Source organism: Garra rufa, chromosome 10, assembly GCF_049309525.1.
Source record: "Garra rufa chromosome 10, GarRuf1.0, whole genome shotgun sequence".
In the NCBI taxonomy this organism is placed as follows: Eukaryota; Metazoa; Chordata; class Actinopteri; order Cypriniformes; family Cyprinidae; genus Garra; species Garra rufa.
In genome coordinates this window covers 8,752,544-8,774,494 of record NC_133370.1, presented here as the reverse complement: position 1 = coordinate 8,774,494, position 21,951 = coordinate 8,752,544, and the positions used below count along the sequence as shown (strand labels likewise).

At 31.8% G+C, this 21,951-nt stretch overlaps 1 protein-coding gene across 1 annotated transcript; it reads left to right on the top strand.

Moving 5' to 3' along the window:
- Positions 1–3,764: 3,764 nt before the first annotated feature.
- stap2a (signal transducing adaptor family member 2a) lies at positions 3,765–21,814 on the top strand. The gene is made up of 11 exons (XM_073849504.1): positions 3,765–4,016; positions 6,288–6,359; positions 7,588–7,707; positions 9,973–10,029; positions 11,848–11,999; positions 13,817–13,948; positions 17,002–17,071; positions 17,163–17,265; positions 17,365–17,457; positions 17,904–18,035; positions 19,905–21,814. The coding sequence occupies exons 1-11, from the start codon at positions 3,915–3,917 to the stop codon at positions 19,958–19,960; spliced, it is 1,089 nt and encodes a 362-aa protein (XP_073705605.1). The 5' UTR covers positions 3,765–3,914; the 3' UTR covers positions 19,961–21,814.
- The last annotated feature ends 137 nt before the right edge of the window (positions 21,815–21,951 follow it).

Genomic DNA, 21,951 nt, shown 5'->3' with positions numbered 1-21,951 from the left:
TTTGACTTTTTTTTCTCGAAACATTTTTATTCTCATAATTTTGACTTAATTTTTTGAAATATTTCTACTTTATTCTGGTCATTTTGACTTTATTGAAATATTTGGACTGTATTCTCGAAACATTTGACTTTACTGACGTAATTTCGACTTTATTCTTGATACAATTTGACTTTATTCTCGAAACATTTAGATTTTATTCTCATAATTTTGACTTGAGTCTGGAAATATTTCTACTATATTCTAATCATTTTGACTGTTCTCAAAATATTTTGACTTTATTCTCAAGAAATTTGACTTTATTCTCGTAATTTCAACTTTATTCTTGATACGATTTGACTTTATTCTCAAAATATTTTGATTTGATTCTCATAATTTCAACTTGATTCTTGAAATATTTCTACTATATTCTGGTCATTTAAATTTTATTCCCGAAACATTTGACTTTATTCTCGTAATTTCAACTTCATTCTTGAAACAATTTGACTTTATTCTCGAAACATTTTTAATTTCATTCTCATAATTCTGACTTGATTCTAGAAATATTTCTGCTATATTCTGGTAATTTTGACTTTATTCTTGAAACAATTTGACTTTATTCTCGAAACATTTTTAATTTTAATCTCATAATTTTGACTATATTCTCGAAACATTTTTAATTTTATTCTCAATTTCGACTTCATTCTAGAAATATTTCTACTATATTCTGGTAATTTTGACTTTATTCTCGAAACATTTAACTTTATTATTGTAATTTCAACATTATTCTTGATATAATTTGACTTTTTTTCTCGAAACATTTTGATTTTATTCTCATAACTTTGACTTAATTTTTTGAAATATTTCTACTTTATTCTGGTCATTTTGACTTTATTGAAATATTTGGACTGTATTCTCGAAACATTTTACTTTACTGACGTAATTTCGACTTTATTCTTGATACAATTTGACTTTTCTCAAAATATTTTTAATTTCATTCTCATAATTCTGACATGATTCTAGAAATATTTCTGCTATATTCTGGTAATTTCGACTTTATTCTTGATACAATTTGACTTTATTCTCGAAACATTTTTAATTTTAATCTCATAATTCTGACTTGATTCTAGAAATATTTCTGCTATATTCTGGTAATTTTGACTTTATTCTTGAAACAATTTGACTTTATTCTCGAAACATTTTTAATTTTAATCTCATAATTTTGACTATATTCTCGAAACATTTTTAATTTTATTCTCAATTTCGACTTCATTCTAGAAATATTTCTACTATATTCTGGTAATTTTGGCTTTATTCACGAAACATTTAACTTTATTCTTGTAATTTCAACATTATTCTTGATATAATTTGACTTTTTTTTTCTCAAAACATTTTGATTTTATTCTCATAATTTTGACTTAATTTTTTGAAATATTTCTACTTTATTCTGGTCATTTTGACTTTATTGAAATATTTGGACTGTATTCTCAACATTTGACTTTACTGACGTAATTTCGACTTTATTCTTGATACAATTTGACTTTATTCTCGAAACATTTAGATTTTATTCTCATAATTTTGACTTGAGTCTGGAAATATTTCTACTATATTCTAATCATTTTGACTGTTCTCAAAATATTTTGACTTTATTCTCTAAATATTTTGACTTTATTCTCAAGAAATTTGACTATTCTCATCATTTCAACTTTATTCTTGATACGATTTGACTTTATTCTCAAAATATTTTGATTTGATTCTCATAATTTCAACTTGATTCTTGAAACATTTCTACTATATTCTGGTCATTTAGATTTTATTCTCGAAACATTTGACTTTATTCTCGTAATTTCAACTTCATTCTTGAAACAATTTGACTTTATTCTCTAAACATTTTTAATTTTGTTCTCATAATTTCGACTTTATTCTCGAAATATTTCTACTATATTCTGGTAATTTTGACTTTATTCTTGAAATGTTTAGACTGTATTCTTGAAACATTGACTTTTATTTTCATAATTTCAATGGGTGTTCCTTACCATAAAATTTGAATGTGTTATTGTGATTATGAATACACAGTTTTGCTGTTTCCCTGCACATTATTATTCTTGTTCTTCTCCTATACCGGCTAATGAGCCAAAAGTTTCGGCTTTCACGTCTCAGACTTGCATTTTAACCGTTTAAAAGGCTGCATTCTCAAGCCCCCAAAATGCTGATGTCCTGTAAATAAACAGCCAAAACATGTTAAAAGTTTTCCATTTTAATTTGAAAATGATGTGTAAATACCCCCTTACTGACTACCTTTTGTCTAAAATGTAAATTATTTGATATTACTTGTTTATAGAGCTGTGTTTATGAATGTGCAAAATCACATTCATAAACACACTAATTGCCACATTTACCCTTGTGCAGCTAAATTTTGTTAGTGAAATGCAGTCATTTCATTAGGAATCCACATGATCTGGAATTGTGCGTTTATATGCACAATATATTTTATAAAAAACTATTAAAATGTAAATTATTTTATGAAATTGTTAAATAATAAATATGAAAAAGAATTTAGGCTAGAAAGTCATACAGCTCTAGCATTTTATTAATATATATTAATAGCCTAATATATTTTTTGTTAATTGTTAGATTGGTCAAAGAACCACTATTTTATATCATGTTTTCATAGTAATTTATACTTTACCAGTCAATAGTTTTTTAACAGTAAGATTTTTTTTAATGTTTAAAAGAAGTCTCTTCATTCTAATATTCTGATTTGCTGCTCAAAAAACATTTATTATTATTATTAAGAAAACTATAATTTAATGAATCAAATGTCTCATTGTACTCAAAAAGATGATTGATTCACATGAATACAGTGATCTGTCCTGAAAGTGTGAATTATTGACTCTAATATTAATATATATATATATATATATATATATAAAAACATTATTTTGCATGTTTTAATAGTAATTCATACAATATCAGTTGAAAGATTTTTAATGTTTAAAAGAAGTCTCTTCTGTTCAACCAGCCTGCATTTATTTGATCCAAAGTACAGCAAAAACAGTAACATTTTGAAATATTTTTACTGTTTAAAATAACTTAATTTGAATATATTTTAAAATGTAATTTATTTATTCCTGTGATTTCAAAGCTGATTTTTTTAGCATCATTACTGCAGTCATGATTCTTCAGAAATCATTTTAATATTCTAATTTGCTGCTCAGAAAACATTATTTTGAAAACAGCTAAGTGGAATTGTTTTCAGGTTTCTTTAAATATCTAAAATTGTATATTTTATAAATTGACTCATTATTGACTAACACTTAATAATGATAATAATAAATAATATATATTTTAATAATATATTTTTTGTTAATTGTTAGAACAAATAACATCTATTTTTTTCTTTTATTTTTGTTTAATAGTAATTTACATATTTTTGATTTTTTTTATCTTAACATTATGTATCTTAAAAAAGTATATAAAAATAGTGAAATAAAATATAAATACTTTATAATAGTTTATAATTCTAAGAATGGCTAATATAGTATTCTTGATCATATCCTTTTTAAAATACCAGTCAGCTCTAACTAAAATACAGTGGAATGAACTCTTATTTAAATAGAAGTAGATAAGAGTTTAATAAACGAGCAGTATTATAACCTTACAATTATTCCACCGAATAAAAGAGTACGAGCGTCTGCGGGTCATAATGTAATCACAGATGCCATATTGAGTCTCTCGGGTGTGTGGCGCGTGTTGTGCAGCTGAATGCGTGTCAGTGACGAGATTAATCACGCATATCCAGTGCCATCCATCTATCTCTCACCCAAAGAAGGCGTGTCGTTTCCCGGGCAGTAACATCATCCAGCGGCTCTTTGTCCCGCTACTGTGTGTGTGTTGTGTGTGTATGTGTGTCAGCACCGGGCTGAGCTGCTCGAGTCATGGCAGCAGCGCCCGCGAACCCGCGCACCGGGAGCCCGAGAGCGCAGCTGCCGCCCTGTTATTACGAGGGATACCTGGAGAAAAGAGGAGCGAAAGAAAAGGTACGAGGCCATTGTCAATCAGAATAAACACTTGAAATGATTGTAGCATTACGCGCGGCGGCGTATGATACGCATGGCATATGCTGCACGCCTGTATTGTGTGAATATGGGCGAGGTTTTCATGGATCTGCTGTCTGATTAACGTTATCATTTCGTTTGCCAAGTGACCATTCAAATGTTGACTCTGCCTTTTAATTCTAACGTTAATAGATGAGCTGGCGTTGCTCTGTGCCATGCGTTACGCCGCTGTCTGACAGCTCTTTAAATGCCATTTCTCATGTGAGCTCTTATTTTGGTCTGGCGGTGGTTTAAAATCTCAGCAGCTGCTGTGTTAGTGGACACACCTTAATGCAGACCACATGCAGTCCGTAGTGTGTGATTAATACGATCCATCACGTGTTTTAATCATCTTGCATTCATTCAAAGATGCATCTCTTGCTGCAATGCATCTACTGTATCGTGTTACATGTGTACACGAGTTCACTGTTATCTGCTGCAGAGAGTTTAATCACGTCAGTTTATTATTATAGATTAGAACTGGATCTTGCAGGCTTTTGAAAGTCTACGTAAGTAGCTAGTGCATGAGTTTTACCAAAGTGCACATTTGCAGATTCTGTTTTTATGTAACTTTGAGACACTGAAGTTAATTTGGTTAATAAATACTGCAGGTTAGAACGCATTTACATAAGGTTTAGCTACTGTCAATGGATAATGCACATTTTAGTGAATCAAGTTATTACTGTGCAAAATAAGTGTTTGGTTTCATTGACGTCAGCATTATATCATCTATAAAAATATGCTTTCTAGATGTAAGTATCAGCATTTTCCATTAGACTATATTGTATTATATTTATATGCAATACATTTGTTAAATATATTAAATATAAAAAATAATACATTTAAATAGAGTATATATAATTATAAAACTATATATTAATTACATTTTATTTTTATAACAATATTTATGCATACTGGATAACATATATAAATAGTTTTACGCATGTTTTATGTATTTGCTTAATCGTTGTGAGTAATAAAATGTTATACATATATATAACTATTATTTATATAATATAAATAATAATATAATAAATAATATATATATAAATAATTATACAAATATATTATTATAAAACAAAGTTATTATTTATATATGTATATTATTATTATTAATTAGTTTAATAATAGCTATTAAACAATGCAAATTACAGGCAAATATATTTATATATTTAAATGTGATCTTAAACCACAAAACCAGTCATAATGGGTCATTTTTTTGAAATTGAGATTTATAGAACATCTGTTGTAATATATGGCCAAGATACAGCTATCTGAAAATCTAGAATCTGAGGGTGCAGAAAATATTTAGAAAATCGCTTTTAAAGTTGTCCGAATGAAGTTCTTAGCAATGCATATTACAAATCGAAAATGAAGTTATATATATATATATATATATATATATATATATATTTACAGTAGGACATTTCCAAAATATCTTAATGGAACATGATCTTTATGATATATCTTAATGATTTTTAGCATAAAAGAAAAATTCAGCATTTTGACATATACAATGTATTTTTGGCTATTGCTACAAATATACCTGTGAATTTTGTCATCCAGGGCCCCACACACATTATATATATATATATATATATATATATATATATATATATATATATATATATATATACATATATATATATATTCTAAAATTATATTATATAAAATATATAAAATTAGAAAAATATATTAATATAAAACAAAATTATATAAAATATATAAAATTGTATTTTAGCTCAAAACTAAAGCAAAAAATTGTTGACAAAGCACCACTTACACAAATTAATCCCAGATTGTATATTCAGGAGGGAATATTCAGAGGGGTTCAGGTGCACATTGTGTGATGGGGGTGTGTAGGGGGGTGGGTCTCAGATTTAGGACAGCTGTGCTCCAGCTCCGTGTTTGTGTGTGTGTGTGAGCCGTGCCCCAGGGAGCCATGAGCTGCCACTGAGATCAGGATTGAGACAGACAGAGCAGAGAATTACAGACAGAAGAGCAGTAATCTATGCAGAGACGACTGCCATTTGCTGCGCTGTCAGAGCATTAGCCTGTCAAAATTATGTGTTAGAGCCCTGAACACACAGCAATGGATGATTTATTGTCATTTTTATGTCTTTATATACCCAAATGCAAATGTAATTATAACATGCAGATCTTGTATTTACTTACTTAAATTACATTAAAATATCACTTTTTTTCTGAATACAGGTAGCTCGGCGTTTATGGACCTGTTTGTGTGGAAACGCGCTGTACTTCTTCAACAACCCTAAGGATACAAGTGTAAGTGATTCGTATTCAGGGACTGGCAAGCCATGCAGATGTTTACAACATACAATCCTATGTCAATCTGTGGAGCATTAGGATCTAGATCTAAAGGGACATTTTTCTGCAAATCCCCTTCAAGTCTTAAGTCCATCGTAGCCTTATCTCAATAAGTGCAGTCAGCCATGGGTGAGCAGATGGCAAAGAGGAATTTTATCAGACTCTAGTTAATTGTGGTTTCAGTATTGATTTTCATTCTGGACCCATTGAGATAGCAGTTGAAATAGTAATTTTTAACATCTATTTACAATAATGTATTTGATTTTTTTGTGTGTGTATGTATATATATATATATATATATTAGTGCTGTCAACTGATTAAAAAAATAACTAATTAATCGTACTTTTTTTTAATTAATTGCGATTAATCCCACCTAACATTAATGATTTTAAATCTACTTTTATATAGCAATAATTTCACATTAAGTCTTCAAATTATTGTAGAAACAACATAAAGACAGTATAGTTTTATTATTTGTTAAATATTTTTTGAATGAAGGCGAGTATCACTGATACCAGTATTATTGATGTCACTAGGAAATTGTTCTTTTTTCCCAAATTTTTTGTCTATTGAGTATAGCCATTCAACATTACAGTATAATTGTAACCCTGGACCACAAAATTTAGATTTATGCATCATCTAAAAGCTGAATAAATAAGCTTTCCATTGATATCAATATGGTTTGTTAGGATAGGACAAAATAAAAAAATCTAAATATTGAGAAAATCGCCTTTAAAGTTGTCCGAATGAAGTTCTTAGAAATGCATATTACTAATAAAAATTTAAGTTTTGATATGTTTACAATAGGAAATGTACAAAATATCTTCATGGAACATGATCTTTACTTTATATCCTAATGATTTTGGCATAAAAGAACAATTTAAAATGTTGACCTATACAATGTATTTTTGGCTATTGCTACAAATATACCCATGCTACTTAAGACTGGTTTTGTGCTCCAGGGTCACAATTAAAATTTAAAAGTGCATACAATCAAAATGCATTATTATTTACAAACATTTATTCATATAATGTATTATTAAGTTATAAAAATTCAATAATAGACATTAGCCCATTCTGGTCAAAATCTCTTTTATGTTTCACAGAAATCACTCAGGGTTGGAAAGGCCTTTTTGCCTAAGCTGTTATTTAAATGTCTCTCTGCATGTGTGTGCTTTCTGATTAGTATGTAGAGAAGTTGGATCTGAGTGGGTTTGTCTCTCTAATCGATGACCCAAGTCGTGATAGGAATCTGGAGGCAGCCAGACTGAACCTCCGCATGAAAGATGGAGAAATCAAACTCACTGTGAGTATCAGATGTCTGTCAGTATTCATACATCTCATTCCCCTCATGCCCTTCATCTCAGCCTCACACCCACAGACCGTTCACAGACCGTCTGATGTGCATTGCACACTAACGATAACGATAAGCTTCAGTCTGAATGCTTGGTTAGTCACACTATAAATGCACATCTCAACCTTCATGCACCCCTGTATGAGCAAATGCAGGTTTCTCAGTCATCTCTAAATGGAATTTACCTTTGACACTCTATAGAGAGCTCACTTTCACAGCCCATTGTTTTACTCCTGTTTATGATCGCCACATCTAATGCAGTAATAACACTTCCAGACAGCTCTAGATTATATGTGACCCTGGACCGCAAAACCAGTCTTAAGTAGACAGGTATATATGTGTAGCAATAGCCAACAATACATTGTATGGGTCAAAATGATCAATTTTTCTTTAATGTAAGTAAAGATCATGTTCCATGAAGATAGTTTGTACATTTTCAACTGTAAATATATCAAACCTTAATTTTTGATTAGTAATATGCATTGCTAAGATCTTCATTTGGACTGTTTTAAAGGCTATTTTCTCAGTCTTTTGATTATTTTGCACCCTCAGATTCCAGATTTTCAAATAGTTTTCAAATATTGTCCTATCCTATCTAACCATACATCAATGGAAAGCTTCTTTATTTAGAATTTTCATTTTATTTATTTAAAAAAATTGACCCTTATAACTGGTTTTGTGTTCCAGGGTCACATATTATGGCCAGGGCAAGATTAAACGGCACTTACTGTACAGTGTAGGATCACTATCAGCCATTGAATATGCTGTAGGCTTTGCTCAGGAAACTCTCGGTTTATTCTGCATTCAGAATCAGGGCCGATCAGAGGTCTGCTAGAGAGATTGTATAGAGATTACCAACACAAAGAGGTGCAAAAACACTGTGCTTCGATACTTCCTCTTACAAACCCCACGAGCAGCACTTCTATACCTCAGAGAAATGCATAAATAACTTTTAAATGGGAATTTAATTCAGAAATGCTAATGCACTTACAACTGCAAAAAACAAACCCTTATGCTACCATTTAAAAGTTTGGAAGTGGTAAGATTTTTTGTAATGGTTTTGAAAGACGTCTATAACCAAGGCTGCATTTATTTGATCAAAAATACAGTAATATTGTGAAATGTTATTGCAATTTAAAACTGGCATTTTCTATTTGAATATGTTTCAAATGTAATGTATTCCTGTGATGCAGTGCTGAATTTTCAGCATCATTACTCCAGTCTTCAGTGTCACATGATCCTTCAGAAATCATTCTAATATGCTAGTTTGCTGTTCAAGAAACATTTATTATTATCAATGTTGAAAACAATTGTGCTGCGTGATATTTTTATTATATTAGAATATTTTCATTTACCTTTACCTTGCTGAATAAAAGTGTTAATTAAGGCGAGACACTGCATTTTAATAGGGTAAAAAATTAATAGTTATGACCTTACTTACCCAGTTAATTGATTACATTGATAATTGCAAAAAAAAATTTGGTATTACAAGTTTTCTAAAATCTTAGGTTTAAATATGCAAATGAGGCATTATTTAATGAAATATGTGCTAATTTGTATACATTTCTAGTACAAAAATCTAAACACTGGATGAAGTCAGTTTAAAAAAAATTGTTTAATTTTTTTGTGACATATTAGAGTCAAATGTTTTTACAGAGGGAATTTTGGGTATCTCATATTGTCACAGAAAAAACTTAGAACAAACATAAAGCAATGTATTTTTTTTAACCATTTTCTGGGGGGAATAAAATCAAGCAAATTATATATGAACAAATCCCTCTGTAGAAACCTTCAGAATATAGACAGGAATAAAAATGTAAAGTTTGGTGTGTGTAAGTGCTACTGAAGTGGAGATTTATGGCTCAGTGTAGGAGAAAAAACTCATTTTGATAAAATGTCCTTTAAATATATGAATTGTAATTGAAATCTGTTGACACAAATAGATAAAGTGCTATAAAAGAAACCCTTTAACTGTGTATTTTGGGTGTTTTCTTTCCACTAGTCTGAAAAAACATTTTTTATGAAGCACCAAAAAGCCCAAAATCTCAAACTTGCATGAAAAAAAAGTGTTTTTGCCCTTAAATCAATAAATTTGAATGGAGATATAATTGAAAAATGATATGTCTCTGATGTGATGCAATAGTGTAAGGAAATATTGCATTGAACTATAGTTACTAATGATATAATTAATATCAACATCTCTCATTTTCTTCTCAGGCACCAAATCTGGAGGCGCGTGAGCTGTGGAAAGGTTTTCTCTACTCTGTCGTAGATGTAAGTTTCAAATGAGGAAATGTTTTTTAACAGACGTTGACATATATTCTTTAGTCTCACAGGTGAGTTTATGACCTTACAATAAAAACTGTGTAAATGCTGGCTTAGCGCTAGCATTTTATTATTGTACCCTAGAATCAGGTCAAGTTTTGCATGTCAGTAAACACTTACAGCTCCTTCAGAGCAATACATTCCAGTCAGACGTATTCTTCCTAGCACATAGTCTTGAATAATACTATTGTTTTTAGTTTTTTAATGAGGTCTGAGACTGCAGAGTTTGCATTTTATTACCATGGTCAAACAATGTAGCCAGATACATTTGTTTCTTTTGGTTTAGGAAGGATCTGGTTGACCATTACAGGTTGTTTAGTGGATCATATGTGTATCTAGAGAGCAAGGTGGCTGATATTGTTTTGACATACACTACCATTCAATAGTTTGGTGTCAGAATGTTTTTTTTTTTGTTATTAAAGATGAATTGTTTTATACACATTAAATTGATCTGAAGTGACAGTCAAGACATGTATATGTTGCAAATGATTTCTAAATCAAATAAATGCATCAAAAAATCCTGAAAAAAACAAACAAATATGGTTTCTACAATAACCCGAAGCAGGACAACTGTTTGATAAGCATTGATAATAATTAGAAAGGTTTCTTCTGGATATTAATATGATTTTTGAAGCATGTGACACTGAAGACTGGAGCAATGATGCTGAAAATTCAGCTTTGCATCGCCAGAATAAATTTTATTTTAAAATATATTTAAATAGAAATGAGCTAATTTAAATGACAAAAATATTTAGCACTATTACTGTTTATACTGTGGTTTTGATCAAATAAATGCACCCTTAGTGAGCAGAAGAGACTTTGAGAAATGATAAATGCATCAAAGAGTCCTGAAAAAAAGAAAAATGATGGTTTCTACAATAACATGAAGCAGGACAACTGTTTGATAAACATTGATAGTAATAAGAAAGGTTTCTTCTGGATATTAAAATGATTTTTGAAGCATCATGTGACACTGAAGACTGGAGCAATGATGCTGAAAATTCAGCTTTGCATCGCCGGAATAAATTATATTTTAAAATATGTTCAAATAGAAATCAGCTAATTTAAATAGTAATAATAATTTGCAATATTACCGTTTTTACTGTATTTTTGATCAAATAAATGCAGCCTTGGTTACGTACGAGACGTTCAGAAACAATAAAAAAACTTACTGTTGTCAAACTTTTTATTGTAAATCCAATAATTACAATTCTGAAAATTGTATGACATTAAATGAGATGCACTCAAATTTACATAATATTTACAGAAAATTAACTTAAATATTTGAGAATATTTCAATATTTTGGTCTTGATGTGTTTGTTCTTTCACTCTGTTTTTATCATTGTGATATGAAGTGTTTAATAATTCGATTACTCAATATGGATGTATTTGAGGGCTAGAAATTCACTGTTTTGGGGAAAACGGCACGTAGAATTATAATAGATTAGTATTGTAGATGTTTTTCAGATTTTTCACAAAATGTAACTTTAAACTTTTTATGTAATCTATTTTATAATAAAATCAGGTTATATTAATGTTTTTGTTGCCCTTCAGACGTATAATAAAGTGAATTTCCCATTCATCATAAACAAGATCAGGTGTAATATAAACAGTTTATTACTATCTTATCCACTGGCTGTAGTTCAACACCACTGCTCACATGTTTTCATAGATAAGGAGATCAGTCCCCGTGCATAAAGCGTCACTATGGGCTGTGTATTTAACCGTGCAAATTAGACCGACATTTGCTTTGCGTTTGATTCCAGCTGGCTGTGCCCACAACGCTCACCCTCCTGCCCGGGCAGCTGCACATGCTGAAAGAAGTGGTGGAGAAAGAAAAAATGCGTCGAAAGGCACGCTCGTCTTCCAGAGCCCCCTCGTCTCCCCTCTCGCTCCCGCTGGTGGGGGAAATACCTGCGTGAGTATCTGTTTATGTGAACCAGTGTGTTTGTGGGAGACGCTTCATAGATGACATTCTTGAGCGTCTGAATGTTTATACATAGCTAAAGCATGACTATTAATATGGCTCTTATAGAAGTAGGGCTGTTACTTTTAAACATTTTTGCCTGCCTGATAAAACCTATAAAAAATGTCATGTATTTACACTGTGTCCTACCCAGCAATAAAAATAAACTATAAAAACAATGTAATATATGTCAGTTTGCAGAACTACAAAATGGATGCTTTAGAGATTATACAATCTTTATTTGGATTTTTTTTCAAGGTGTATGTTATATAAGGTATATGCGGTGCGTTTGTGTTATTTATAACTTTTTGTCCATTGACTGACTATATTTGTGACTGTTGTTTCATGTTTTGCCATGTTCTTGTTAAAATGACACTCACTTCCTTACTCATCACAAAATATTCTGCTTGGATTAGATGTTTTTTGTGCTTTGTTTACATTATTATATATGTTACACTTAATGTACTTGATAGAAAAAGGCTTAAAACAAAAAAAATTACCAAAATCTTTAGCCTAAATACAGTTGAGGTCAGAAGTTTACATCTTGCAGAATCTGCAAAATGTTAATTATTTTACCGAAATAAGTTGGATCATACAAAATGCATGTTATTTTTTTTTTTTGTACTGACCTGAATAAGATATTTCACATAAAAGACGTTTACATATAGTCCACAAGAGAAAATAATAGTTAAATTTATAAAAATATCCCTGTTCAAAAGTTTACATACACATGATTCTTACTACTGCGTTGTCACCTAAATGATCCACAGCTGTGTTTTTTGTTCTTGATGTTGTTGTTGTTGTTGTTGTTGTTGTTGTTGTTGTTGTTGTTGTTTAATAAGATCCTTGTTTGTCCTGAACAATTAAACTTCCTGCTGTTCTTCTGAAAAATCCTTCAGGTCCCACAAATTCTTTGATTTTTTTTCAGCATTTTTGTGTATTTGAACCTTTTTCAGCAATGACTGTATGGTTTTTGAGATCCATCATTTCACACTGAGGACAATTGAGGGACTCATATGCAACTATTACAGAAGGATCAAAAGCTAACCAGTGCTTCAGAAAGAAAAACGATGAACATTAAGAGCTGGGGGGTGAAAACGTTTTGAATTTGAAGATCAGGGTAAATTGAACTTATTTTGTTATTTTGCCTCTTCATTCTGTTCAAAAGTTTTCACCTTTGGCTCTTAATGCATATTTTTTCTTTCTGAAGCATCAGTGAGCTTTTGAACCTTCTGTAATAGTCCCTCGGTTGTCCTCAGTGTGAAAAGATGGATTTCAAAATCATACAGTCATTGTTGGAAAGGGTTCAAATATACAAAAATACTGAAAAACCAAAGAATTTGTGAGACCTGAAGGATTTTTCTGAAGAACAGCAGGCAGTTTAACTGTTCAGGACAAACAAGGGGCTCATGAACAACTATCACTAAACAAAAACACAGTTGTGGATCATTTAGGTAATAGCACCGTATTAAGAATCAAGTGTATGTAAACTTTTGAACGGGGTCATTTTTATAAATTCATCTATTACTTTCTCTTGTGGACTGTATGTGAACGTCTTTTCTGATTTCAGATCTGTAATTTACTGGATTTACTCAAACATCTTCCATAAAAGATCGTTTTCACATTTAATTTCACATTAGGAATTGGTTTATAAGCACAAATCTTTACTAAAATCTTCTGCATACTTAACTGAGTGAATAATCTCTTTCTTAGTGAATGCTTGAGACAAATATGTTCATGAAGTTTTGCTTCACTGTGCTATTTGACAGGTGTTTCAGGCCTGTGTCTCGTATTGAAGCTGAAGTGCTGTTAGAAAGACATCCAGACTGTGGGAACATGCTGCTCAGACCAGGCCGGGACGGAACTTCACTAGCCGTCACAACGCGACAAGACCTGAATGGGTAAAAACACTGAAACATCCCTCTCTTTTAGTATCATTAATTATTAAGACCATACAATTAACCTCCATAAATACACTCAGCTCTGTTCTAAAACCTAATAAGCTGTCTACTGTCAATACATAGACAGCAGACTTATAAGGAAGCGGCCTAAACCAAACAGAACTCATTAGTGGTAAAAATGTATCTTTACTCTTTTCTACTGTGAGATAATATTTTGGTTGACATTTCATTTGACCTGATCTGGCATCTTGAGTTTTCTTCCACTGGGCCTTGCATTCTTGGATTAATTCACTATGAAATCATGTGTCCTTCATGACATCATCACTGGATTTCATTACGACCAGAGCCATAGAGAAACAGAGTTGCGACACTCCCATAGGCTTCCATAGGAACTGAGGAATGCGTAAGTAAAGCGTGTCATGGAGCGGCCAATAGTTCCAAACAACCAATAGCTCCAGCATTGAAGCCCATTGATTTCAGCGCTTCCCAAGCACAGTCACCGGTAAATTGAAGAAATTACTGCATTTTTTTACATTTTAATGCATCAGTTGACCTCTCGGAAAACTGGCCAGTAGTGGTATTTTATGAAGCGTGTTGTAGTTCATGTTTATCGTTAAAAAATAAACAGTTAAACTGTAAATGCAGTTAGATAACGTGAGAAACACCGTAATAGTGACCATAACCAGATACTAGTTGTCATATTTTTACATTTTTAGTCTTTCTGCAATCTTCCTCTCTCTGTAGGAGGTTGAATGAGTTTCAGTAAAGACTGCATTCAAGAAATACAATAAAAATGTATACTGAATGCAATTCGTTGCCTTGTGTTTTTTAAACACTATTTTCATCTTTTCTATTATGTTAAATGCCATTTTTGCTTGCCTTTTATAATATTCAGTTTTGTATATTTGAATATCATAAAATAACGAGTAAATTACTTTTTTTCTTATTTAACATTAAATCATTAAATCGAAACATAAAAAAGAGAGTGTTTGATCATGTCAAAATACACATTCAAATGTATTTTACCTTAAATATCACACTAACTATAATTTAAATACTATATTAGAAAATGTTATCTTTTAAATGGTCAGGATCATTATTACACATAATATTTAGTACAAAAAAAACCCTCCTCAAAATATTAACTAAATAGAACTGAACTATATTTTACAATTTTTTAATTGAATAAAAGTTACATTTAAGGTGTTTGGTCACATTTGACTGCCAAAAACTATGAGAACATATTAATTATGTCTCTTTATCACTCCCCAGAATAAAATGCGATTGTAAAGCTTATTCAGAGAAGTTATCATTACACAAGCAATGCACATTATGTGATAATAATTACTCGAAATTGCTGCAAATAGTAAAACTGCTGTCTATCCTACTTAAACCCATTCAAACACATTGACAGCGTGGAGCTGTTTGGAACTATTGGGCACTCCATGAACCACGTGACCGCGCGGCGGCGAGATCAAAGGGTGTCGCAACTCTCTTTCTCTATGGCTCTGATTACGACCACAGGAATAAACAATTATAACTGAATCTTCCCTGGGTTTCTTTGTTATGGCATCATCACTGGATTTTAGGATGTCATCATAAAAGGCCATTATGAAATAAATGCAAAAACATTCTGACTTAATTTTCTCTGGGTTTATACGCTATGACAACATCACTGGATTTTAAAAATGGAATCATAAATGGACATTATGACTGAATTGTCGCTACATTTATTCATTATACAGTGGTGGTCAAAATGATTAGAACACTAGTATTTTCACTGGCCAAAAAATAGCTTTAAGTCAGTTTTTTCTATCTTTAGTAGCTGTAGTGTGTCAGTAGAAAATATTTCAATGGTATTCATTTTACCATTAGTTGTAATAATCTAGTGAGATTTTTGTTTGCACAAGGAGTCTGACAACAGCCAGTGCTCCACACAGAGATCTGATCTCATCATCATCTAGTCTGTCTGGAATGACATGAAGAAACAGAACAAACTGAGACAGACTAAATCCAAAAGAACTGTGGCAAGATGCTTCAAGAGATCTACCTGCAAAGCTACCTGAAAAACTATGTGCAAGTGCACCTAGGGCAAAAGCTGCTGTAAACACAAAGGATGGCCCCACCGAATGTTGATTTAATTTAGTTAATAGAAGGTAATTGATAAAGAAAATCTATGACAGCATCCTCATTTTACAGCATTTTTACACAAGTGCCTAAACTTTTAACAGTACTGTAGCTTTGCAGGTAGGTCTCTTGAAGCATCTTGGAGGCATTGCCACAGTTCTTCTGGATTTAGTCTGTGTCAGTCTGGCTGTTGCAAACAAAAATCTTACTGTTTTATTACAATTAATGGCAAAATGAATGTTTGAAATGTAAACTGATATTTCCTACTGATGCACTACAGCAAAAGATAGAAATAATTGACTTAAAACCATTTTGAGCTGGTGAAAATACCACTGTTGTAATAATTTTGGCCACCACTGTAAAATCACCATTGGATTTTACTTAGTATTATTATGTCATTATTCAAGGCCACAAGGACAATCACTGGATTTCATTCTTACATCATAAAAGACCATTATAACATCGTCACTGAATTTCCCCTTAATTTCACTGGACTACAACGTCATCACTGGAACAGTGTTACTTAAATATTATTTATTTACTATAGTATTTTATAATATTTAAAATGAGCATTTATTTTTATATTTTCAATTCTCATTTGAATTTTAGTCATTTTGTTTGTGCCCATAGCGTTTTTAAATGTTAATATTAAACATGTTATTAATATTAAATATTTAGCAATTTCACTACTTCAAATAACTGGAATCGGCTATTTATATTTTATTTTATTTAACAGAATTTTTTTTTTTTAAGTATCAGTTAACAATAACATTGCACTGCAGGTCATTGGCACACATCAGAACAGAGTCATTGTGATGGGTTCTTCATGTATAATTATTCTAATTTTACATTTTATGTATAATTAATATATTACATAATTAGTCGTTCTAATTTATGTATATAATAACTATAATTTTTTTTTTCAGATCGGTGTTCAGGCATTACAGAGTGACACAGAAGCAGCAGGGTGGTTACATCATCGACGTGGAAAACCCAGTACGTGAAAATGACTTAATAAAGGGAATCTGTGTGAAATCAGCCTTAGGGAGATCTCAATCCTCCTCTTATTTTCGATCTCTTCCTGCAGATCCCCTGTCCCACACTGCATGACGTCATCAATGCACTGGTGGAAAAAACCGCCGGGACTCTTCAACCCTTTATATTAGAAGAGCCGTACGAGGAGAACATCAGTATGTCACAAACACATCCACACATGTATAAGCTCACAGTCTGTACACCTGCAATGTTGAGTTTAGCCATGAAATAAATTACATTTCCTTTTTATCTAGCATTTGTGTCATCAAACGATGAGAATGGAGAACGAACCCTGCACTGTGCCACCGGGCCTCTTTCTCGAGCTCCATCACTGCCGCCTAAACAAGGTACCACAGATCTCATGCTTTGCACATTTGTTTATATATTGAGGATTAAACGGCAGAAAATTTACAAGATTGATGCAGCTATATATGATTAAATGTTACTGGAAAATAACTTTTTTTTGCACAGTTGTGACTTACATAATGAATCCGTTTCACTGCTTCTGCCAAACAACATGCAGGAACAGTTGCACTTGGATGCTGTAGTGACTCTTGATGCAAAAGTATGAAACAAGTCTCAATCTGTGTGTTTGAGCAATTTGTGGCTTGTAGGAATTGCACAACGCTGTGAAAAGTTTGAGAAAATGCTTGATCTGTGTGAACATCAGATATAGGTCTGCACATACTTGTCGATGTGTACTGGTGAATGCTTTTATCCAGATCAATATATAGTACAGTCCATGTTCACCTCAGATTCTCTTGACTGAGTGAATTTGTATGTGTGTGTTCAGTAGGTACAGATAAATGGTCACTTCGGCCACAGACGAGATCTCCTAGTTCCTCACCAAGATCCTTTTCCCCGTCTGGCTCCCCGTCCAACTCTATGAGAAGGCTGGTTCTGTCTCCCTCACCGCTTTCTCAGAGTAAGACCCCATGGGCACTTTTTAACAGCTCCAGAATTGTTTATCATAAAGTATTTCAACACATTGACTCAAACAGCAAGAAACAATATCATTTATTTGAAAGTCTCAGGAATATTATGATAAAAAGAAACTTAATTTAATAATTTTATATATTATAAGATATTATTTAGATATTTAAAATATTTGTTTATATATTTAAAATACTACTGTTTGGATGTTTTTTTTATTTAATTTTTTTTAAGAAATTACTTTTATTCAGCAAGGGCACATTTAATTGACCATATGCACGGATTACTTCCTTGTTTTAGATGAGCCAGCTAAATCATTTCCGGTCAACTGTACTGTGCCGTAATAGGAGTGTACTTTGCTCGTTTTCTCTACATAATCCATTCACAATCGAAGAAAAGTTTTGTTTGTTTTAGAGGACCAAACATCCATGTATACCATTTCAAGAAAATGACAAACGTGACTTTAATCATTGCTATGATTGATAGTAATAACAGGACAAAACATCTGACAAGCTGATGTAAAATAAAAAAAATAGCTGTGCATTAAATGAATCAGACTAAATTCAGAGTAACAAAACAAGTTTGTGTTGGTTAAATATAGGCTATTTAATAGCTTTTACAGTTCAAGAAAAAGCTTAAAAGATGTAGTTATTAAATTATATAAAATATTTTAGATTCATATTGAGTGTATTATTTAGTTCTTATACCATTAATATTTATCTTATTTAATTTGTAGTGAACTATATAAAGGTATTTGAATAATTCACCCTTATTGGCTGTTTGTGTCTGAGCTTATTTATTTATTTTAATGACTTTCTGCACCTGCTATAATGTAAACTTCAGGGCAGTAAAAGTACTATAATTTATTATGCTAGTAATTTTGTAATAAATCAAAAAGCAAGACGTCTTGAAAAAACTATAGAGTTAAAATAGCAGCTGCAGCCAATGATTGATCCTCTGCTGCCATCTTCTGGTTATATGGGTAATTTCATGTCATTTTCATCTTAAAAAGATGTTTTCTGTGAAAAGACATTTTTTCCATGTATCCTTTATAAATGAAAAATATCTTTGAAGTGAATTTTATCGCATAATAAATGCTTTAAAATATTACAAGATCTTAAAAACGTGTCCATGACTATGAAGGCAAGTTACCGATTATCAAAAATACAATTAAGATGATCTTGAAGAAAAGTATCTAGCCAGCTAACGCTAGCCTAAACACATTATGATAGTGAGCATATAATGTACAACTATGCAGGTACTCTCCTGTGATTACCAGGCTCGGCATTTAAATTATATGTTGTTAAAGAATATGAAACTGAATGTCCATGTCGCTATTATTATTTACAATGTTGCAATTATTATTTTTCTCAGTTTCTGATAAGAACGAGGCAGTAGAGGAGTCTCAAGCATGTCCACCTTTATATAGCACATATGAAATGAGCTTCAGAGGAAGTTTACCAGCTGGCTTATCATTATGTGGAAGTTCTAAAGAACGTTTCGTGCATATGGTCATTCATAATGTTACAAAAGATTTCTATTTCAAATAAATACAGTTGTATTCATCAAAGAAACACAAAAATCGAATTATAAATTTTTTCCTGAGCACTAGGTCAGCATATTAAAATGATTTCTGAAGGATCATGTGACACTGAGCACTAGAGTAATGATGCTGAAAATTCAGCTTTTAATCACAGATTTTAAAATGTTTAAATATAAAACCATTATTTTAATTTGTAATAATATTTCACAATATTACTGTTTTACTAAAATCAAGAATCATGTAGAAACTGAAATCATAATAAACAGAACGTGAGGTGTGTGTATTTAAAACATGACTAGGAAGTTTTCTCTCCATCAGGCCTTACAGACGAGCTTAAACAGAAGCTGGAGAAGAGACGGACCAGTCAAGAGTGAATTCTTCCTCGTTTCTGCCCACCCTTCGTCGTCTCATTCTTCCAGTGCCTTCCAATAAAGACTGACGTCCTGTTGAACAGACAAAGGACTCCCTGTAATCGACATTCTTCCTTCAGTGTGACTTAATGCCACTTTATTTGGCTTTATCAGTAACACGAGAGCCGAGGTCCACCAGCTTATCCTGCCTCATAATAATGCCGTCTCAGAATGATGCAGTTTCCGTCGAGATTATTGAAAATTAAATGAGAAAAATCTGAGCCAGTCTTCTCTCTATATCTTTCTCTCACTGTACTATTATATTAATTAAACCTTAACACTCAGGTTTCTTCTGACAAAACCGAGTCGAGAGGACATTTCCACACATTTAAGAAAGAAGCACATCAAACTTGTCTTAAAATGAAGGACTTTTAATACTGGTTTTAATCAAACACTAACTGTGAACTGGAGAGAAGTGGTCTAAATGCTCAGATGAATGTGAATCTGGTGTTGTTCGAGGCAGGGTCCAAAATTAACACTCGCCAAGCACCAAATACGTATATATATTAGGTTAAGAAAAAGCAAATACATTTTGCAGACACTTTTATTTTTTATTGTCCCTGGACCACAAAACCAGTCATAAGTAGCAAGGTTATATTTGTAGTAATAGCCATCAATGCATTTTATGGGTCAAAATTATCGATTTTTCTTTTATGCCAAAAATCATTATGATATTAAGTAAAGATCATGTTCTGTATAGATATTTTGTACATTTCCTACCGTAAATATATCAAAACATAATTTTGGATCAGTAATATGCATTGCTAAGAATTTAATTTGGACAAATTTAAAGGCAATTTTCTCAATATTTAGATTTTTTTGCACCCTCAGATTCCAGATTTTCAGATAGTTGTATCTCAGCCAAATATTATCCTAATAAAACCATACATCAATGGAAAGCTCATTTATTCAGCTTTCAGATCTTTCTAAATCTTAATTATAAAAAAAATTAGCCTAATGACAAATTTTGTGGTCCAGGGTCACGTATTTTAATTAGTTGGTGCATTCCCTGAGAATCAAACTGATGACCTTGGCATTGCTAGTGCCATGCTCTGTTGTTTGATCTACAGGATTGCAAATAAAAACTTTATTAGGAACGTGAACTTATATGATTTACCTTGCCGAAGGTAATGCTGTAGAGATAAATTTAACAACCCTGCTAAAAAAAAAAAAAAAAAAAAAAAATGGTTAGCTGCTTATGGCTGGTCTCCCATCCTGGCTAAATTGATAACGCCTGACCATCTAAAGTAGTCAAAACCCCTCTAAAACCAGCTATTATGAGGCTGGAAGACCAGCTAAAATGAACCTTTCATCTTAGGCTGGTTCCCATTTTTGTTTTTTGTTTTTTTCTTTTCAGCAGGAAAGGTCATGACTAGGTCAAATATATATTCTTTCCTCAATAAATATAAATTGAGAGGTGTGGCATAAGTTAATTTCTGACCCTGCTTCCCTATGACTCAGTAGATCTGTCATGTTTTGAAATTTGAATGATGCTTTTGGACACATTTGCAGGAGAAATGCTCAAGTTTAGCCTATGAATCGGGTTTTGCTCTCATAAAAATGGTATGTGATATATATAAAGGACAATTCAGAGTTCTAGAGGTGAGTGTTTCTCAGATTTGTAAAGGTTTAGGTTGATAGGTTGTGAGACTGTTGCATTTGTGTTCCTGTCTGACCAACTGTCATCGGTTTTATGAACATGCATGGTGCTACTGTGACTTTGTATATATATATGTTTTCTTGTGATGTTAAAATCGTTTCCTGTTATTTATAACTGGGATATTTATGGGAATTAAAGGGAAGGTTTTGTAGAATTCACCCGCTGTTCTCGTTTCATATGTTGCTGTGAACTGCGTGTTTGATTGTTGTCGCGGCTCTATTTTCATGCTAACAGCTCAGTGCCGCCATCTTGCGACTGACAACGTTACAACAGTAGTAGTAGGACTCTTCAGTGT

What these genes read in the sequence shown, in the direction of transcription:
- stap2a (XM_073849504.1), top strand. Translation starts at nt 3,915, where the DNA reads ATGGCAGCAGCGCCCGCGAACCCGCGCACCGGGAGCCCGAGAGCGCAG. An exon ending in TTCTCTACTCTGTCGTAGAT is followed by an intron (nt 10,030 to 11,847) that starts GTAAGTTTCAAA and finishes GTTTGATTCCAG; the next exon opens with CTGGCTGTGCCCACAACGCT. An exon ending in CTGGTGGGGGAAATACCTGC is followed by an intron (nt 12,000 to 13,816) that starts GTGAGTATCTGT and finishes GCTATTTGACAG; the next exon opens with GTGTTTCAGGCCTGTGTCTC.